This window comes from Cyprinodon variegatus, unplaced genomic scaffold (assembly GCF_000732505.1).
Source record: "Cyprinodon variegatus isolate N-32 unplaced genomic scaffold, C_variegatus-1.0 Scaffold417, whole genome shotgun sequence".
In the NCBI taxonomy this organism is placed as follows: Eukaryota; Metazoa; Chordata; class Actinopteri; order Cyprinodontiformes; family Cyprinodontidae; genus Cyprinodon; species Cyprinodon variegatus.
In genome coordinates, this window is record NW_015150870.1 from 666,220 (window position 1) to 680,668 (window position 14,449).

The 14,449-nt window shown below is 38.1% G+C and overlaps 1 protein-coding gene across 1 annotated transcript in view; it reads right to left on the reverse strand.

The window, feature by feature from the left end:
* Window positions 1-13,466, reverse strand: part of cdk19 (cyclin-dependent kinase 19) — an 80,165-nt gene extending 66,699 nt beyond the window's left edge. The window contains exons 1-2 of the mRNA XM_015388235.1: window positions 13,214-13,466; window positions 4,882-4,957 (exon numbers count right to left, since the gene is read on the reverse strand). Of these exons, the coding sequence (XP_015243721.1) occupies window positions 4,882-4,957; window positions 13,214-13,341 (204 nt within the window). The 5' untranslated portion in view covers window positions 13,342-13,466. The remainder of the gene's footprint in view (window positions 1-4,881; window positions 4,958-13,213) is intronic.
* Window positions 13,467-14,449: the final 983 nt, after the last annotated feature.

A 14,449-nucleotide genomic window follows, 5' to 3' on the forward strand; every position in this document is an offset into this window, starting at 1 on the left:
TTGTAAAGCGGGGAGAATGGCGCTAGGCTTACCGCACCGTGACGTCACAAACCAGTAGGTGGCAGTAGTGTTCTTTGACAAACATGGATGCCTCCAGTAAAGCACATTCAGATGAAAATTACTCTTAATTAAAAACACTGATCATTTATTGAACAGTATGGAATAATTTCATATTTAAAGAACTTTCAGAAGTTTGAATTCTGAATATGACCGGACTTTTCCTTTAATAAGACATAGACTTAGACTAACTTTATTGTCATCTTGTATACACAGTGTAGACAAAAACGATCCATACAGCTTTTCAACAGTTAATGAGCCGCTTCCCACTGCAAAGAAATTTAATCTCAATAAGGCCTTTTTTCTTCAAATAAATGCATTTTTTCTTGAATTTATGAGGTAAGTGGGACACTTGCAATGCCAGTGGAATAAGACAGTTTACATTTGAAATAAGAAAAAGTAACTGCATTGTCTTATTTCAAGTGAATATGTTCAAATTTGGCAGATCTTCTGATTTACCAACTCAAATTAAGGCTAAAAACACTTAATTTAAGTATTTTTTACTTCCTTCTAGATCATTTTTGCAGTGCAACAGTGAAATGCACATTTCCCTTTATAATGTCTAGCAGTGATCAAAAGAATAAACTTTCTGGGAATCATTTTTGTGAGAAAAAAGAGTGGATTGCTGTCTTTCTGTTAAGGAAACCCTATTATCAAAGGATGGCAGCTGTAGTAGTACTTGCTGGATTACAAACCAAGAGCATATCTGTGAGGAAGCTACCTGAGCTGATAGCCTGACTAATTAACTGGTAAATCTTTGCTTTGCTGTGTTGCTCTATTAGAAGGAAACAGCTAAATGATTAGTTTTTATTGTTTAGTGATCAGATACGAACCAGACCAGGTATCCAACTAATCACAGATGGAAGTTCAGGATAAGAAGCTGCGGTGTGTGAAGCTTTATGGGTTTAGTGGTTTATTGAGATACTGGAATCAAAGGTGAGCGCTGGGCAGCTGCTGCAGCCTTAGTCAATAAAATAAACCACTTGTTTTTGTCCAGCATGGTAGGCTCAAACTTCCTGTAAATGAGCCACAGACACACATGAACCAACAGGTTTCTACGGCTGTACAACCGAAGAACTCCCTGCTCACAGTTGCAGAACAGGTCCGGTTCCCGAGGAGACGACGCCTCAGTGAGCTGGGCACTGCAGTTGCAACACACCTTTGTCTCAGCGGACATGTTGCATGAGCTGCACTGTCAGCTGGTCTGCTACAGAAGACGGGGCCTTCGTTGTGCAACTACCTTAAATTTCCAGACTTTTGACCTCAGCAGCCTGTGTGATTAAACATTACTTGGTGTTTAGCTTCACTCAGTAATGGAGGTAGTGTTACATACAACTGTTGCCCAAGTGACTCTTTATTGGTTGAGATGTGGGAAACGTCTCAGATTTCTCATAGAAATGTACAAACAATAAGTTTTTATGTGAGCAGATGGTTTTAGTTTTCTGCCTATATCAGTAGAACTGTTACTATACTGTAAAAGTTGAAATATAAGCATATTGAGTGTATTTTTCATTGATTTGAGCTGGTAGAACAATTTGCAAATGGAATGAAATGTTTTTCATATAAGATAATATTCCATAAATATCCTATTTAAAGTGCATAGCATCTAATGATCTTATTTTAAAGGCAAACTAAGTCATTCTGTTGGCAAATCATCATATTTACCTGTTTAAATGAACGGTAAATGCACCTACTTTAAAACATTTTACTAATTCCTAGTTCCTGTTCTGCAGTGTATCCCTGCTGTGCATGGATTGCAGTTTTCTATTACAATATAAAAGGTCGGAGCAAACAGAGCGAGGCCTCTTTGATTCTTCATCTTCCTTCTCAGATTCTCCAGAGTCCTGGAGCCTCATGCTCTCATCTCTTTAGCTCAGCCCAGAGCTTTTCTGTAGGGTTTAGGGACGGGGATGATCATCTGGATTTGTTCGGTTGTTTAGGATCTATATCGTACTGGATGATGTCATAGTGGCTTCCTTTCTGTTTACTGGCAGCAGATTACTGGGACTTCATGATGTCATGCTCTCTAACAAGGTTCCTACAGCCTTTGGAAGTGAAACAGGCCCACAGCATCACAGACCCTCCACCATGTACAGCAGGAATAGGATGAGTTTTCAAAATAAATATTAACACTCAAGCTTATTTTTGCATATTTCCTTATTTTGGTCACTTTAATTAAAAAGCTGCTGTTATTTTGTGTTGCTGCCATTTCTTATATCCCCCTAATGTCAAAAATATCCACAGCTGTATATTTGGGTTATTTATTCTTTTATATGACTGCACAGAATTCATATTCAAAACTTCTTTTTTCCCTTACTGTACAGTATTTTTTTTATTTTTCAACCTTTTTGCATTTTATTCTGTCTTTATTTGTGTCACCATTTAAATATGATGCCTGTTGTTTTGGTGCTGAAACTGCATTATTTCCTCGTTCTGGGACAATAAAGGGATTTTCTATTCTATTCTATTTCTTTTCCACGATACAGTGCCGATTAGAATCCCGTCAGACTTTTTAAAAAGTGGATTGAAAAGGATTTTGTCAAAAACAGCAACTTCTCAAGCTGGGATTTCTGCCATAAACAAATAAACCAACTAAGATTAAAGGATGTCAGAGAAACAGGATTTTTTATTTTACTGTGACACTGGAATTAATGTTTAGAACATTTGCAAAGCCAGATATTTAGAGTTTACAGAATATAGAAATAAGGCCAAAGCTAACTTTAGTCCTGTTCTATGTCGATCAGCTGATCGACATAGAACAGACCTCCATACACTGTCCCGTAATAAGAGTCAACAAATATAAACATTCTCCTCATCAGTAAAAACATAGAATAGAATAGAATAGAATAGAATAGAATAGAATAGAATAGAATAGAATAGAATAGGGGAGGGATTCAGCAAAATAAGAGGAACAAGAAAAAATAAACAAATATAAAATAAGAATAAGAGGCTACAAATTTTGGCAGAAACTTGTGTCATCAGAAAATGCTAACTTGATTTTCTAAATAAAACTGAATTAAAAGGAAAAATAGACAAACTGAATTCCCAAAGCAAATGATTTCAGTTACAGTTTGGTAAAATTCCTTATCAGACCAGTGCATTTCATTTCAGACTACATCAGAATGAGAACATGCATTCAAACTAGAGCTGAGTATTTTGGCCCAAGTCCTGAATCGATTCGATTTTGATTCATACAGTTCTAAAACGATTCATTTCAATTCGATGTGTTTTTACAATAATGAAAGTGGTTCAACTGTGTTTGAAAATACTCATGTATTAAATTTTTTCCTGTCATATTAAACACAAAGTGCAAACTGTCTAATAAGTGCAAACTTGTTTGTGAAAAGTGAAAAAGTGAAGCCTCACTCGAGCAAGCAGACGTGACACAGCGGGGTCACAGCAGACATGCATGAACTGCATTATCTTCCCTGCACAAACCATATTAGCAGCGTTGTCTGTAACAACTACAGGGTGTTTGCTGCTCAGCCCCCATTTGTTAATGTCTTCAGTCGACCTATTGGCTATATTTGCAGCTGTCTGGCTTGAATAATTTTGGTGATCTGTAGCACGAGATGCAAGGCGCCACTCATTATCAATGTAGTGGGAAGTCACCTTAATGTCACATATCCATCACATTATCTTTAGCCGTTTTAAATCTAAAATGGTCCCAGATATGAGACTTCAGTTGGGACAGCTTGCTGAGCAGTGTGTTACTTGGGTCGGCATTTGCACATGTGAACGTCACTATGAAACTAATCAATCTCATTCCCTACACATCGATTTTGCAAAGATCTAAAGAAATCGAACCAAAATCAATTAAATAGATTTTTTTTACCCAGCCCTAATACAGACTGAGTCAAAACAATTCAAATTTAGTTTCTAATTAAATATGTTTCTCATTCAAAAATGCAGTGCAGTTATGTAGGGCCGTGTAATATGGCAAAAAAAATCTACCATGATTTAAGTCATTTATATTATTCAGCATTGATAATAAGTACTGTTTTATTAACTACCTAAATAAAAAGGACAAGAAGTATAAGCCAGAATTTAATTTTTTTACTAGTGTTGCGCCTATGCCATTTTTTTGGACCCGATACCGATACACGATACCCGGCTGTGCAGTATCGGCCGATATCGATGCCATGTGTCTGAAATTGATGTGTGTGTTTATATATGAAGAACTGCATACGACTTGGATGTAAAATAATTGCCTTCATGGCTTTGTCAAGCTGCTGCCTACCTTTGTGAAGCAGGAAAAAGACTAATATAAAACTTTTTATTGCCTACCTGGAATGGGTGACAATAGTTGAATAAACGTTTGGCTGGATCGCCCGATACTAGTATTGGTATCGGTGCAACACTAATTTTAACACTATTTAAAAATAATAAAAAAATCAGCCTTTAGAAACCAGTCGGCCCTAATGACCAAGCTGCCTTAGTTTAGCTGTGAAAGTTGTAGAGAGTAAATCCTTCCTTTGACCTTCTCCACTAGAACACCACATGGTTCTGGATCAAATGGAACCACTGAACATTTTATCAGATTTATTTCCTATTGATTTATTTTCAAACATTAGGTGCAGCTGTTAAAAATATCACAGATCTCATCTCTATAGTATAAATCATCAGATATCGTAAATCATTCAACAATTAACACTAAAAGACAGTAGTTCCTATTCAGAGGTATTAATGCATGTCCACAGGGGGGTTTAAAACTTAGATGTTTGACTCCATAGTGGGAGATTCAAAGGAGCAGGGTCTCCTTAAAGGGAGGAAATCTTCTCACATCATCGCCTTGGTATAATAAAAAAAAAAACTGTGACTTACAGCAATTTCTCTGCAGGCCGACATAGAGATTCCAGTGCCTTCAATTTGTTTCAGTGCATATTCCTTCTCATCTTTCCTGTGGGGAGAAAAGCAGAAAGGAGGAGTCTTGTTATTAGAGGGCAGAGTTGCACAATCCCCTCGTGTGGAAAAATCTCACATGAATGTAAGTGGCATTCACACAAACACCCAATGAGAGAATGTAGTATCCTAGTGGGGTTTTACTGAGAAATCCACATCATTTACAGCAATGCAACCTGAAGGAAAACAGCTCAAACTCAGTAGAAGGTGATGAAAAGGCAAATGATGTGAAATAATAAATTAATTTCACCTCAAAAAGCTAAAACTGCTGCAGTAAACATCTGAACACAATAAAACAGCAGCTAGTTTTTAAACCGGAAACATTTAAAGGGTTCTTCACTGTTTAAACCTGGGATTATTGTCTGAAACTCGACTGAAGTCGATTATGAGTGTAATGCTACGTTCAGACCGTAAGCAGCAGAAGCTTGATGCCTGTACAAGTTTAGTTCTGACGCGCGGCTGAAGCATCTTTGCTGCTCCGGCTACACGGTGGTAAAGTGGGTCTGATGCGCGTTTGGCGGAGCTACTCTATCCTTTCTTTGCCTGGAACAATGGCAGCTATATTTGCTGTGATCAGTGGGTAAAAACCAGTTTTAATGTTTTTCAGTGAGAAAGTCCGCCTGAAAACTTCATCTATGCAGTCAGTTCATCCAGATTACCATCCTACCTTCCAATATTATTTCTCTGTCGGAGCCGATCAGACCCCGTACACCGGCAGCGCGCTGTCACTGGGAATCCCGTTCAACAGCAGCCTCTGTTAACGGCAGCTGGAAGTAGATGTTAGCGTTTTTCACGTACGTAATCCAAGCTGCTAGAACCAGAATAGTAAAAGCAAACATATTTTGACGGCAGGTTTCGACATTTTAAGTTAATTAAGGCGTTAATAAACTGTTTCAGAGGTTTGATCATAGCGCTCTGCTTCAGCAGTGCTGTATCTGTCTCCCTGCCAGCTCCCAGATATGCTTCTCCAGCAGCAAAAGTAAAATTTTTCCAACTCAAGCAGCTGCTGCTTTTGCAGCGTGTCCCATGCGTCAGATGCTCAGAAGCTCGTAAGGCGCTGCTCCTGCTGTTCAGACGCACTGCAGGATATTTTGCTGCGCGTCAACCATTGACTTTGCATGTAAACCAGCTGCTTTAGGTGTGAACGTAGCCTGAGATTCAATATTAACATCACTTTTAGCTTTGAATTGTTTCCCTGTATAGTGCTGGAATCACAGAGGGCTGTTTGGGTGCTATATTTGCTAAATTATAATTTGCTAAAGCTAAACAAAGGTTGCCATTAGTAACCAAAGGTTAGCATTGGAGGAGCTGGCATCTGTTGCCTTTTATCTTCACCTTTAAGAAAAGCAGATCTGAAATGCTCCCTGTTCCCTGATTGGGCCTTGGAGCATTTGGTCATTAAGGTAGAAGTTGTTCTAACAGGAGGAAGGAGACTTTCTCTCCATGCAGGACTTCAAATGCCACTGATGAGGATCACTGGCCTGCATTCGTCCTTGATGCAAAGACAGAAACTTAACCTGCACACTGGCCTCAATGCCACTCAGTTGGCAGATTTCCCTGTTGTCCCCATTTTCCCTTATGAATCAGATACAGAGCAGATTCAGCAGGCGAACAGGGACGCCTTGAACTGAGCAGCATCCCTGTGTTTAGCGCCACAGGTTTCAAATCAGGCCGAAAAGGAGAGACAGCCCATTAAAACCAGAGCCAAGAGACTCCAGTAAATTGAAAACAAGCATCCAGAGTGTGGAGCGTGAACAGATCAAAACGTTTCCTGGTGAGGCTCACATCAAAACCCTCTTCAGGTTCATTTGCATCTCAGACGGACACGGTTTAAAAGAAGCTCTCAGGCGCCCTGGGCTGACACTAAGCAGCACAGACACTCCTCACATTTCATCTGTTGGTCTGGAAAGAAAACCAGCTCACCTTGTGTAAGCAGATTCTAAACATGAAATGCTTTATTCCTCACTCTGCAGGGCAAAGGCAAAGAGATCCAATACTCTAGGAACAAGGGGATTTCTAATCTGTTTCCTTTCCATAAAGAAGCGACCTAACCTGAGTGTAACTAGATTAGTAAAGCACACCTCCAGCAGAGAGACTTCTATATTATATGAAATGCTAGGATATCAGAAACCTGGGATGATTTTATTGCACTTTTAAAATCTCAATAATAAACGTAACATATGACTCAACCAGTCTAAATGAAAATGTTCAGAGAGGGTGCTGCAGAAAAAGTCTATCTAACCGACAGTCTAAGGTCAGCCAGATAGTTTTTTTGGTTTTTTGTTTAGATATTGTTAAAGGTAAGCTCTGTGTTTACACCTTCAAACTTTCTCTCTCTGGATGGGTTTCCTGAAAAAGATCACTCATAACTCATATGTTTTAAATAACAATGAGACATGAAAACAGACTTTGATAGAAATTATAACAGGGTTTATACAGGAATGAGTAACTCTAATTTAATGTTTTTTTATGCTCTAAGAAATCGTTTTAATGGCATCAACAAGTACCCATGACATACGAGGGGCGTTCAATAACTAATGCCCATGACCCACTTCGAGATGTTTAATCGAGCTGAAATATTGCATGTGACATTATTTAAATCTCTATAGATTAAGTAGCAAATTACAGCTCTGAACTAATTGTGGTTTCTGACTTACAGGTGATTGAACTGAGTAAAGTCTGAATGGAGCCTGTTGAGTGTCGAGCAGTGATCTGGTTTTTCTATTGGAAAGGAATCACACCACGGGAGACTTTTGATGAAATTAAAGTAACTTATGGTGATGATGCACGTTATATGACCTTGCAAAATGTTTTACAAGGTTATATTATGCGACATTATTACTACAAGTTATTTTAATTTGTTCAAAAGTCTCCCATTGTGTGCGTCCTTTCAAATACAAAAACTCAGACTCAGACACCAGTAACCAGAAACTTCAATTACTTCAGAGCTGTAATTTGCTATTTAATCTATAGAGATTTAAAATACTTCACATGCTAAATTTCAGCTCGATCAAACATCTGGAAGTGGGCCAGGGTCATTACTTATTGAACGCCCCTCGTATATCAGACACATTAGTAGATGAAGCGACATCCATGGCTCCAGCCTTATCAACATATTACACTTTGTTGTTAGCTGAAGGACACGACTCTCATTCCATTCACAAATATTTGCCACGTACAGAATGACAATCCATTGTATATATACGGACAGAGGAAATGACCTAATTAGATAAACTATTTGGGAAAACATCAGTTCTGACGCACAACAGGCAGCAAATTAAGGTGTAATAACCTCACACATCATCAATGATAATTATCCTAATGATATTGATATACTAAGCAAGAGCAAATTCTCTTCAAATATTCATTTTGTTTTGAGAAAATTCGACTCAGAATAAGTGCAATCTGCCAGTGCAGACACACAAAGTACCTGGAAGACTTAATGTTTAGAGAAGATAATTATCATGATTTTACCAAGTGCAAAAGTCTTCTTGCACTGGCTGAGGGGAAGAAAAAAAGTCAAAGTTGGCTATCGAGTGAAGACAAAACAACTGTGTTTATAAAGGAAACCTCCTTTGAAGCAGAAAGAAAAGCTGTAGCAGATATAAGGAAGGATGAGAGGATGTCAGTAAACTTTGACAGTTTTACCCTTTTAAGCCTTTAAGATCTCTCTTTCGTGCAAGAGGCTGGCTTTGAAAATATCGACGGGCTTTTTGTAATCTCAGCATTAAAGATTTATACTCTCAAGAGAATAACAAACACTTGTATCCTCCTGAGAGTATAGATCCCAGGAGAATGAAAATATAAACATTTGTAGACATTCCTACACAGCTAGAAAGGCTAAAATAAGATGATAAACAGCAGCTAAAACAAACTGAACTGATCAAACTGACAGTGACCAGTTTATTTTCTACAATAAGACATCATCTTTACTCCTAGGAAAGATCTGCATAGCATTGGAGGTGTGATAAATAATAATCAATAATAATAAAGTCTTTTTAAGATTCTATATATCACATGTTTGCCATTGCATGAACATCATTGGAGCCTTTATTTATGCTAGTGAAGATTCTCAGTCATCCAGGTCACAGTCATTCCAAAAAAGTAAAAAAAAAAAAAACAATCCATTGGACTTTGTTTCCAAGTTTGAAGACGTTTCACTTCCCATCCAGGAGCCCATTCAAAGGGGCGGACCCATTAGTCTGGTTCAATTACCAAGCCTTGTTGGGCTACGGTATAAAGCCTTGAACTCAACGCTATTTCTGACATTTTGATTTGAAAAAGCTTTCTGGACGGAAAGCAAAACATCACTTTTTATGGATTCATCTCTGAATAGATGTCAACATATGTGTGACCTGTCATTCACTAAAGAGTTTACAGGTAGGAGAGATACGGTGAGGCATTAAAGGTGAGGCAGCTTCCCTAAAAGCCCCTTTACGGCAACTCAGAAGGCTCAGATTTGATATAGTGAGCCTCTACAGTAAATTGAAAAGGTAAGCAGTTCCACTGAGGGAAAAAATGAAATGAGAACAAACATGTTTAAAGGATCATAGAACCTTTTTTAACCAAAACTTATGTTTTAATCACATTTATAGAAGTCTTTTCCTCATGTTAAATATCTTTATATCTGTTTGTCCACATGGGGGATAACAGATTCCAATGGAAGCATCTGCCCTGGTTTTCTTTACACTGCCAAACGACCTAGAAATAAGTAAAAAAATCTCTTAAATCAAGTGTATTTACCCTTAATTTGAGGAGTATCATAACGTGAAAGTTTAGGGGAAAATGTGAATGAGGTTGCTTGTGGACTAAGATTTTAAACCATAATTTTAAACAATAGGTAGAGTAAAAACAGTAAATAAACTAAGAGTCAATTTGAAATTAACTTTAATTCAGATAAGTTGAGCGATAACAGAGGAAAAGGATGACACGACAAGATAATTTAAATAAAAACGAAACCGATGAAACATTCCTATTCCTTTTAGGTTGCTCCAAAGTTGTTGATAATTTTAATGATAAAACGCAAAAGATGAGACTTTTTTTAGCAGCTTCATCATAGAGTCCTCTGTGTTCTTCTCTAGAACATACTTGGCGAGAACATGAGTCCGTACTTGCGTTCTAGTGAATTAAGAAAAGGCCTATGTGTCAAACAATAGCCTAAAACTGAAGGTGGTAATAAAACCGGTCAAATATGAGTACGCCACCTACTGACCAGGAGGAGTTAAAGAGGTTTTTATTTCCTTTAAATCTAGTAATAGTCAGTCAGTAAATCTAGAGAGAATAAAGGGCCTTTTCAAGTGTAACTGGTTACTACATAGAAAGGGAAAGCCTGTCAGTGTCCACTGGTAGCAGAAAAGAGCTGCTGCTGCTCTCACTGTGTTCACTCCTGACCTGACATCACCTTGACACTTTCCTCACACTTTAATGAAAGGCCACCTGCAGCTGACACTGAGCTACACAAAGCAAACCTTAAATTCTCTCATCAGTCAATGGTGTCCCAGAAGGACCAAAAGCTTTGGCTGAGGACACAGACTGATACTAATGCCACGGCAGCGCTCTGTCACTCAAACTGTTTAATCTGAAACACTGATGTTTTCTGTTTGGTGTATTTAAGCTATGACGTTTGCTGGGGTTATTATCAACTTTGCTACCACAGTTACAAAGTGTGGGATGGAGCGCTTAATCTGAAAGGCCAGATTAATCCTCAGTGAAATAAAGAAGCTGAACTTTGTAGGAGAAAATACATCAAAAATAAGAAGTAATATATATATATATATTGTAGGCATTAAATTTAAACAGTTTCTGCACCAGATGTCCCATCAAGTCATCTTCAGATTTCTACAGTATGTCCCACCGTCATACTTCCACTTCATCATTTTTACCTCTTTCTCTTGGTCTATAAAGCAGAATAAGAATAAAACATGTTTATGTTGAATGTGCTGAGAGGAAACAGAGTGGAGCAATATTATGGACAAAACATCTAAGCTAGTAACGGGGATTCTGGGTGATTAAATCCAATCAATACCTTTAACCCAAATAAATTACCAAGAGGGGTCTCCAAAACGCTTTATGCCACTACTACAGTCATGTTCCATGCTTTCATGAAAAGCCTCATCAGAGCATCGCTTTGCAGCTTGTATGCAACTGTAGAGGATCATGTGACCCAGGGTGCTGCTTTACAGCAGTCTGAACTTCCTTTAAACACAAACTAAATAAGTTAATAGTTGTTTTTGTGCAACAAAACAGATCTGAACCTATTTTGTTGTGGGTAGTGTTGACCAAGAGGTTAGAGCAGTGCGCTTGTGCTCTGAGGAGGTTGAAAGTACCCGGTTTGATACCTACAGCCTGCACTCTGGGTCCCTGAGCAAGACCCTTAACCCCACACTGCTGCCTGGATGCCGCACGATGACAGCCCACTTCTCCGCACGGGGATGGGTTAAAATGCAGAGGTCAATTTCTCCAATGTGAGATCAATAAAGTTCAATTATTATTATCAGACACATTTTTGGTTCTCTGATTTAGGATTTAAATCAGAGTGGGCGTTTCCTCCATGATATCCCAGTCTGTAAGGCTAAAGTATCTGATGGCAAATTCCAGTGCAGTGTGAAACCTTGAGGTTACAAGTCTTTGTGCTCCCAGTGACTAAAATGTAGACAGTGTTGCTTTAATAATCAAATAGGAAACAAGAGCTTTATAGGGGATTTATCACTGATTTTTTTTTTAGAGGCTGCTCAGTGGGGCAGTGGGTAGCACTGCTGCCTTGCAGCAATAAGTCGGGGGTCTTTCTGATGGGTCTCCCCCCTGAATCTTCTGGGTTTTTGGCACAAATCTCAGATACAATGCATTAGTGAATAATGGAGTCAGTTATTAGCAAAATGCACTGAACAAGTTTGAAAAATATGTTCATAAAGAAGTGAAATAATCTTGCTCTGCCAGACAGCTCTCATTTACCATTAGGCAGTTTCCTAGGGCCGCAAGTTCCTGGGGGCCCCATAAAACTCTGTTTATATAACTGATTAATACAACTATTCCTTATTTTTGCACATTATGTTTTAGATCCTTTCGCTAAAATGCCATCAGAACGCTTATAATATTAAGCCCCCCCCTTCAGTGTCCACCATATTGGATCAGTCCATTTGCTGCCCATGTTCAGAAAGGTCCAAACAGACAGCAGCAAACCATTTGAAAACAAACGATGCATAGAGCAGTGTTGCCAACTTAGCGCTTTTGTCACTTTATTTAGTGAATTTTCAGACCCCTCTAGCACTTTGATTTCAAAAAGCTCCTAGCGCCAAATCTGGTTCCTTTTTTTTCTGCTACTGGAGACTTTGGAGACAACATCTAAAAGCAGCGAACTCTGCTCTCCAGAGCAAGTAGATTGGTAACCCCGCCTCCTGCTCTCCTTTATCTTGTCTGCTGTCATGATTCATGCAGCTATTATTTCATCCAAATGAAAAATGGAGAACAGAGAAGCAGATCATGGCTTGTCTACAGTGAAAAGAAGGACTGGGTTATTTACTTTGGCCTTTTTGGAAACACAGGAAGGAGCAATCAGCTAAGTGAGCTTAGTGCTTGGAAAAAATCTTTCATTCCTTTAGAGACAGCATGAAAAGTCAGCTGAGTACAAAACATAGAGAGGAAAACAAGAAGAAAAAATCTATTCTATTAAAATGTATGTATCTGTGTAATTGGTCTGTTTTGTGTGTTGTCTTCTCAATTCAGGGGGCCCCCTGCCTATCTTTGCCTAGGGCCCAAAATTCCCTAAATCCGCCCCTGTCAGCACCCCTCTGGTCCTAGAATCAGCCCAGCATGTCCCCATAAGCGCTGATGTTCTTCTTCAGAGTGATGGCGAATAAAATAAGTGCTTAATAATCTACTGTGTGTGTAAACAAAGTTTGCTATGGCTAACTGAAACCTGTCCCTCGCGGTGCCAGGCAGCACACCGAGCTACCACCGCTAACACTAACAAACATCATCAATGCTTTCAGGCGGGGGGAGTAGTGGCGGAGGGAGGAAGTAAGCGCGCGCGCATGTGTGTGTGTGTGTGTGTGTGTGTGTGTAGGGGGAGACCGTTGGTGAGTGAGTGAGCGCGTGCGTTACATGAAAACAAAAACACACACACACACACACACAGGGTTATCGCTTCGGGGAGGTTCAAATCTAACGCTGCGTTCAACACACAGCAGGACTCCCGAAACGCATCCTGCAATGAGGCGAATGTCAGAGCGAACAATACCGACCACGGTTGTCTTACCCGTCTTTGCGCTTAGCTTTATAAACGTGCCCGTAGGTGCCTCGACCCACTTTGCAACCTTCATATTCGAACAGATCTTCCACTCTCTCCCTCTCGGCTGCCAGCTTTGTTTTGAAGTCGTAATCCATTTTAACCCATAAATACGTCTTAAATTACAATAAAATAAAATATTAATTATTACATGCATTAATTAAATAATCTGGTCGTTTTATTCCCCCACCATTTCCTTGTTTGGGATTTTGGTCTGCTCCGCTTAATGTTCACTGGCTCGTTGACGTTTCTAATTGGGGCGCGCGGCATTCTGGGTAACGTAGTCTTGCCAGGCAGCCACCGCCGCTGGCTCACGGTGAAACAGAAGATGTTAAAAACTACAAACCGCGTTTCTCGTTGCGGTTTATTACACTTTGCGTACCCTCGAACGCTGTTTTAAAAATCTAGCTGGGACATAGGAGTTTTTTGTTTATTAGTTATTAAAATAATAATATAAATAATATGAATAATACTAAAAATGATTATTATTATTTTTAATAAATATTATTATAATTTATGCCATTATAATTTAATTATGATTATTATTGTATTAATATAATCACATATACTTATTATTATTATTGTTATTATTATTAGTAGTAGTAGTATATAATATAATTATATTCATACAATAATAATAATTATTATTATTATTACTAGTAACTATTATTATTACTGCTAATAACACTAGTATAATATTAACAACAACAATAATAATAATAACAATTATAATAATAATTATTGTTATTATATTTTTATTTGTTATTATTATTTTTGATAGTATATTAGTAGTATTATTATAGATAGATAGATAGATAGATAGATAGATAGATAGATAGATAGATAGATAGATAGATAGATAGATAGATAGATAGATAGATAGATCTGTAAGACAATAAAATAACTTTTCGAATAACATTTTCCCATTAGGGTTTAGTCATATTTTTTATTTGTATGGGTACTGTAATGTACTGCTTTAAAACTGTATTATGATATGGGAATAAAGAGATGTTTTGAATCAACATTACAAAATCCTTGCATGAATAAAAAATATTTTCGGACATGGTGTAAATTTATAAACATTGTTTTTTAGCTGATTTCTAAATACATTTTTAACTTTATGCGTAGATTAAAACAGTAAACTACACAACACCACACGCAGTGGAAAAAAAAACTTTTAACATATGAAATAAAAGGGAGAGAAAG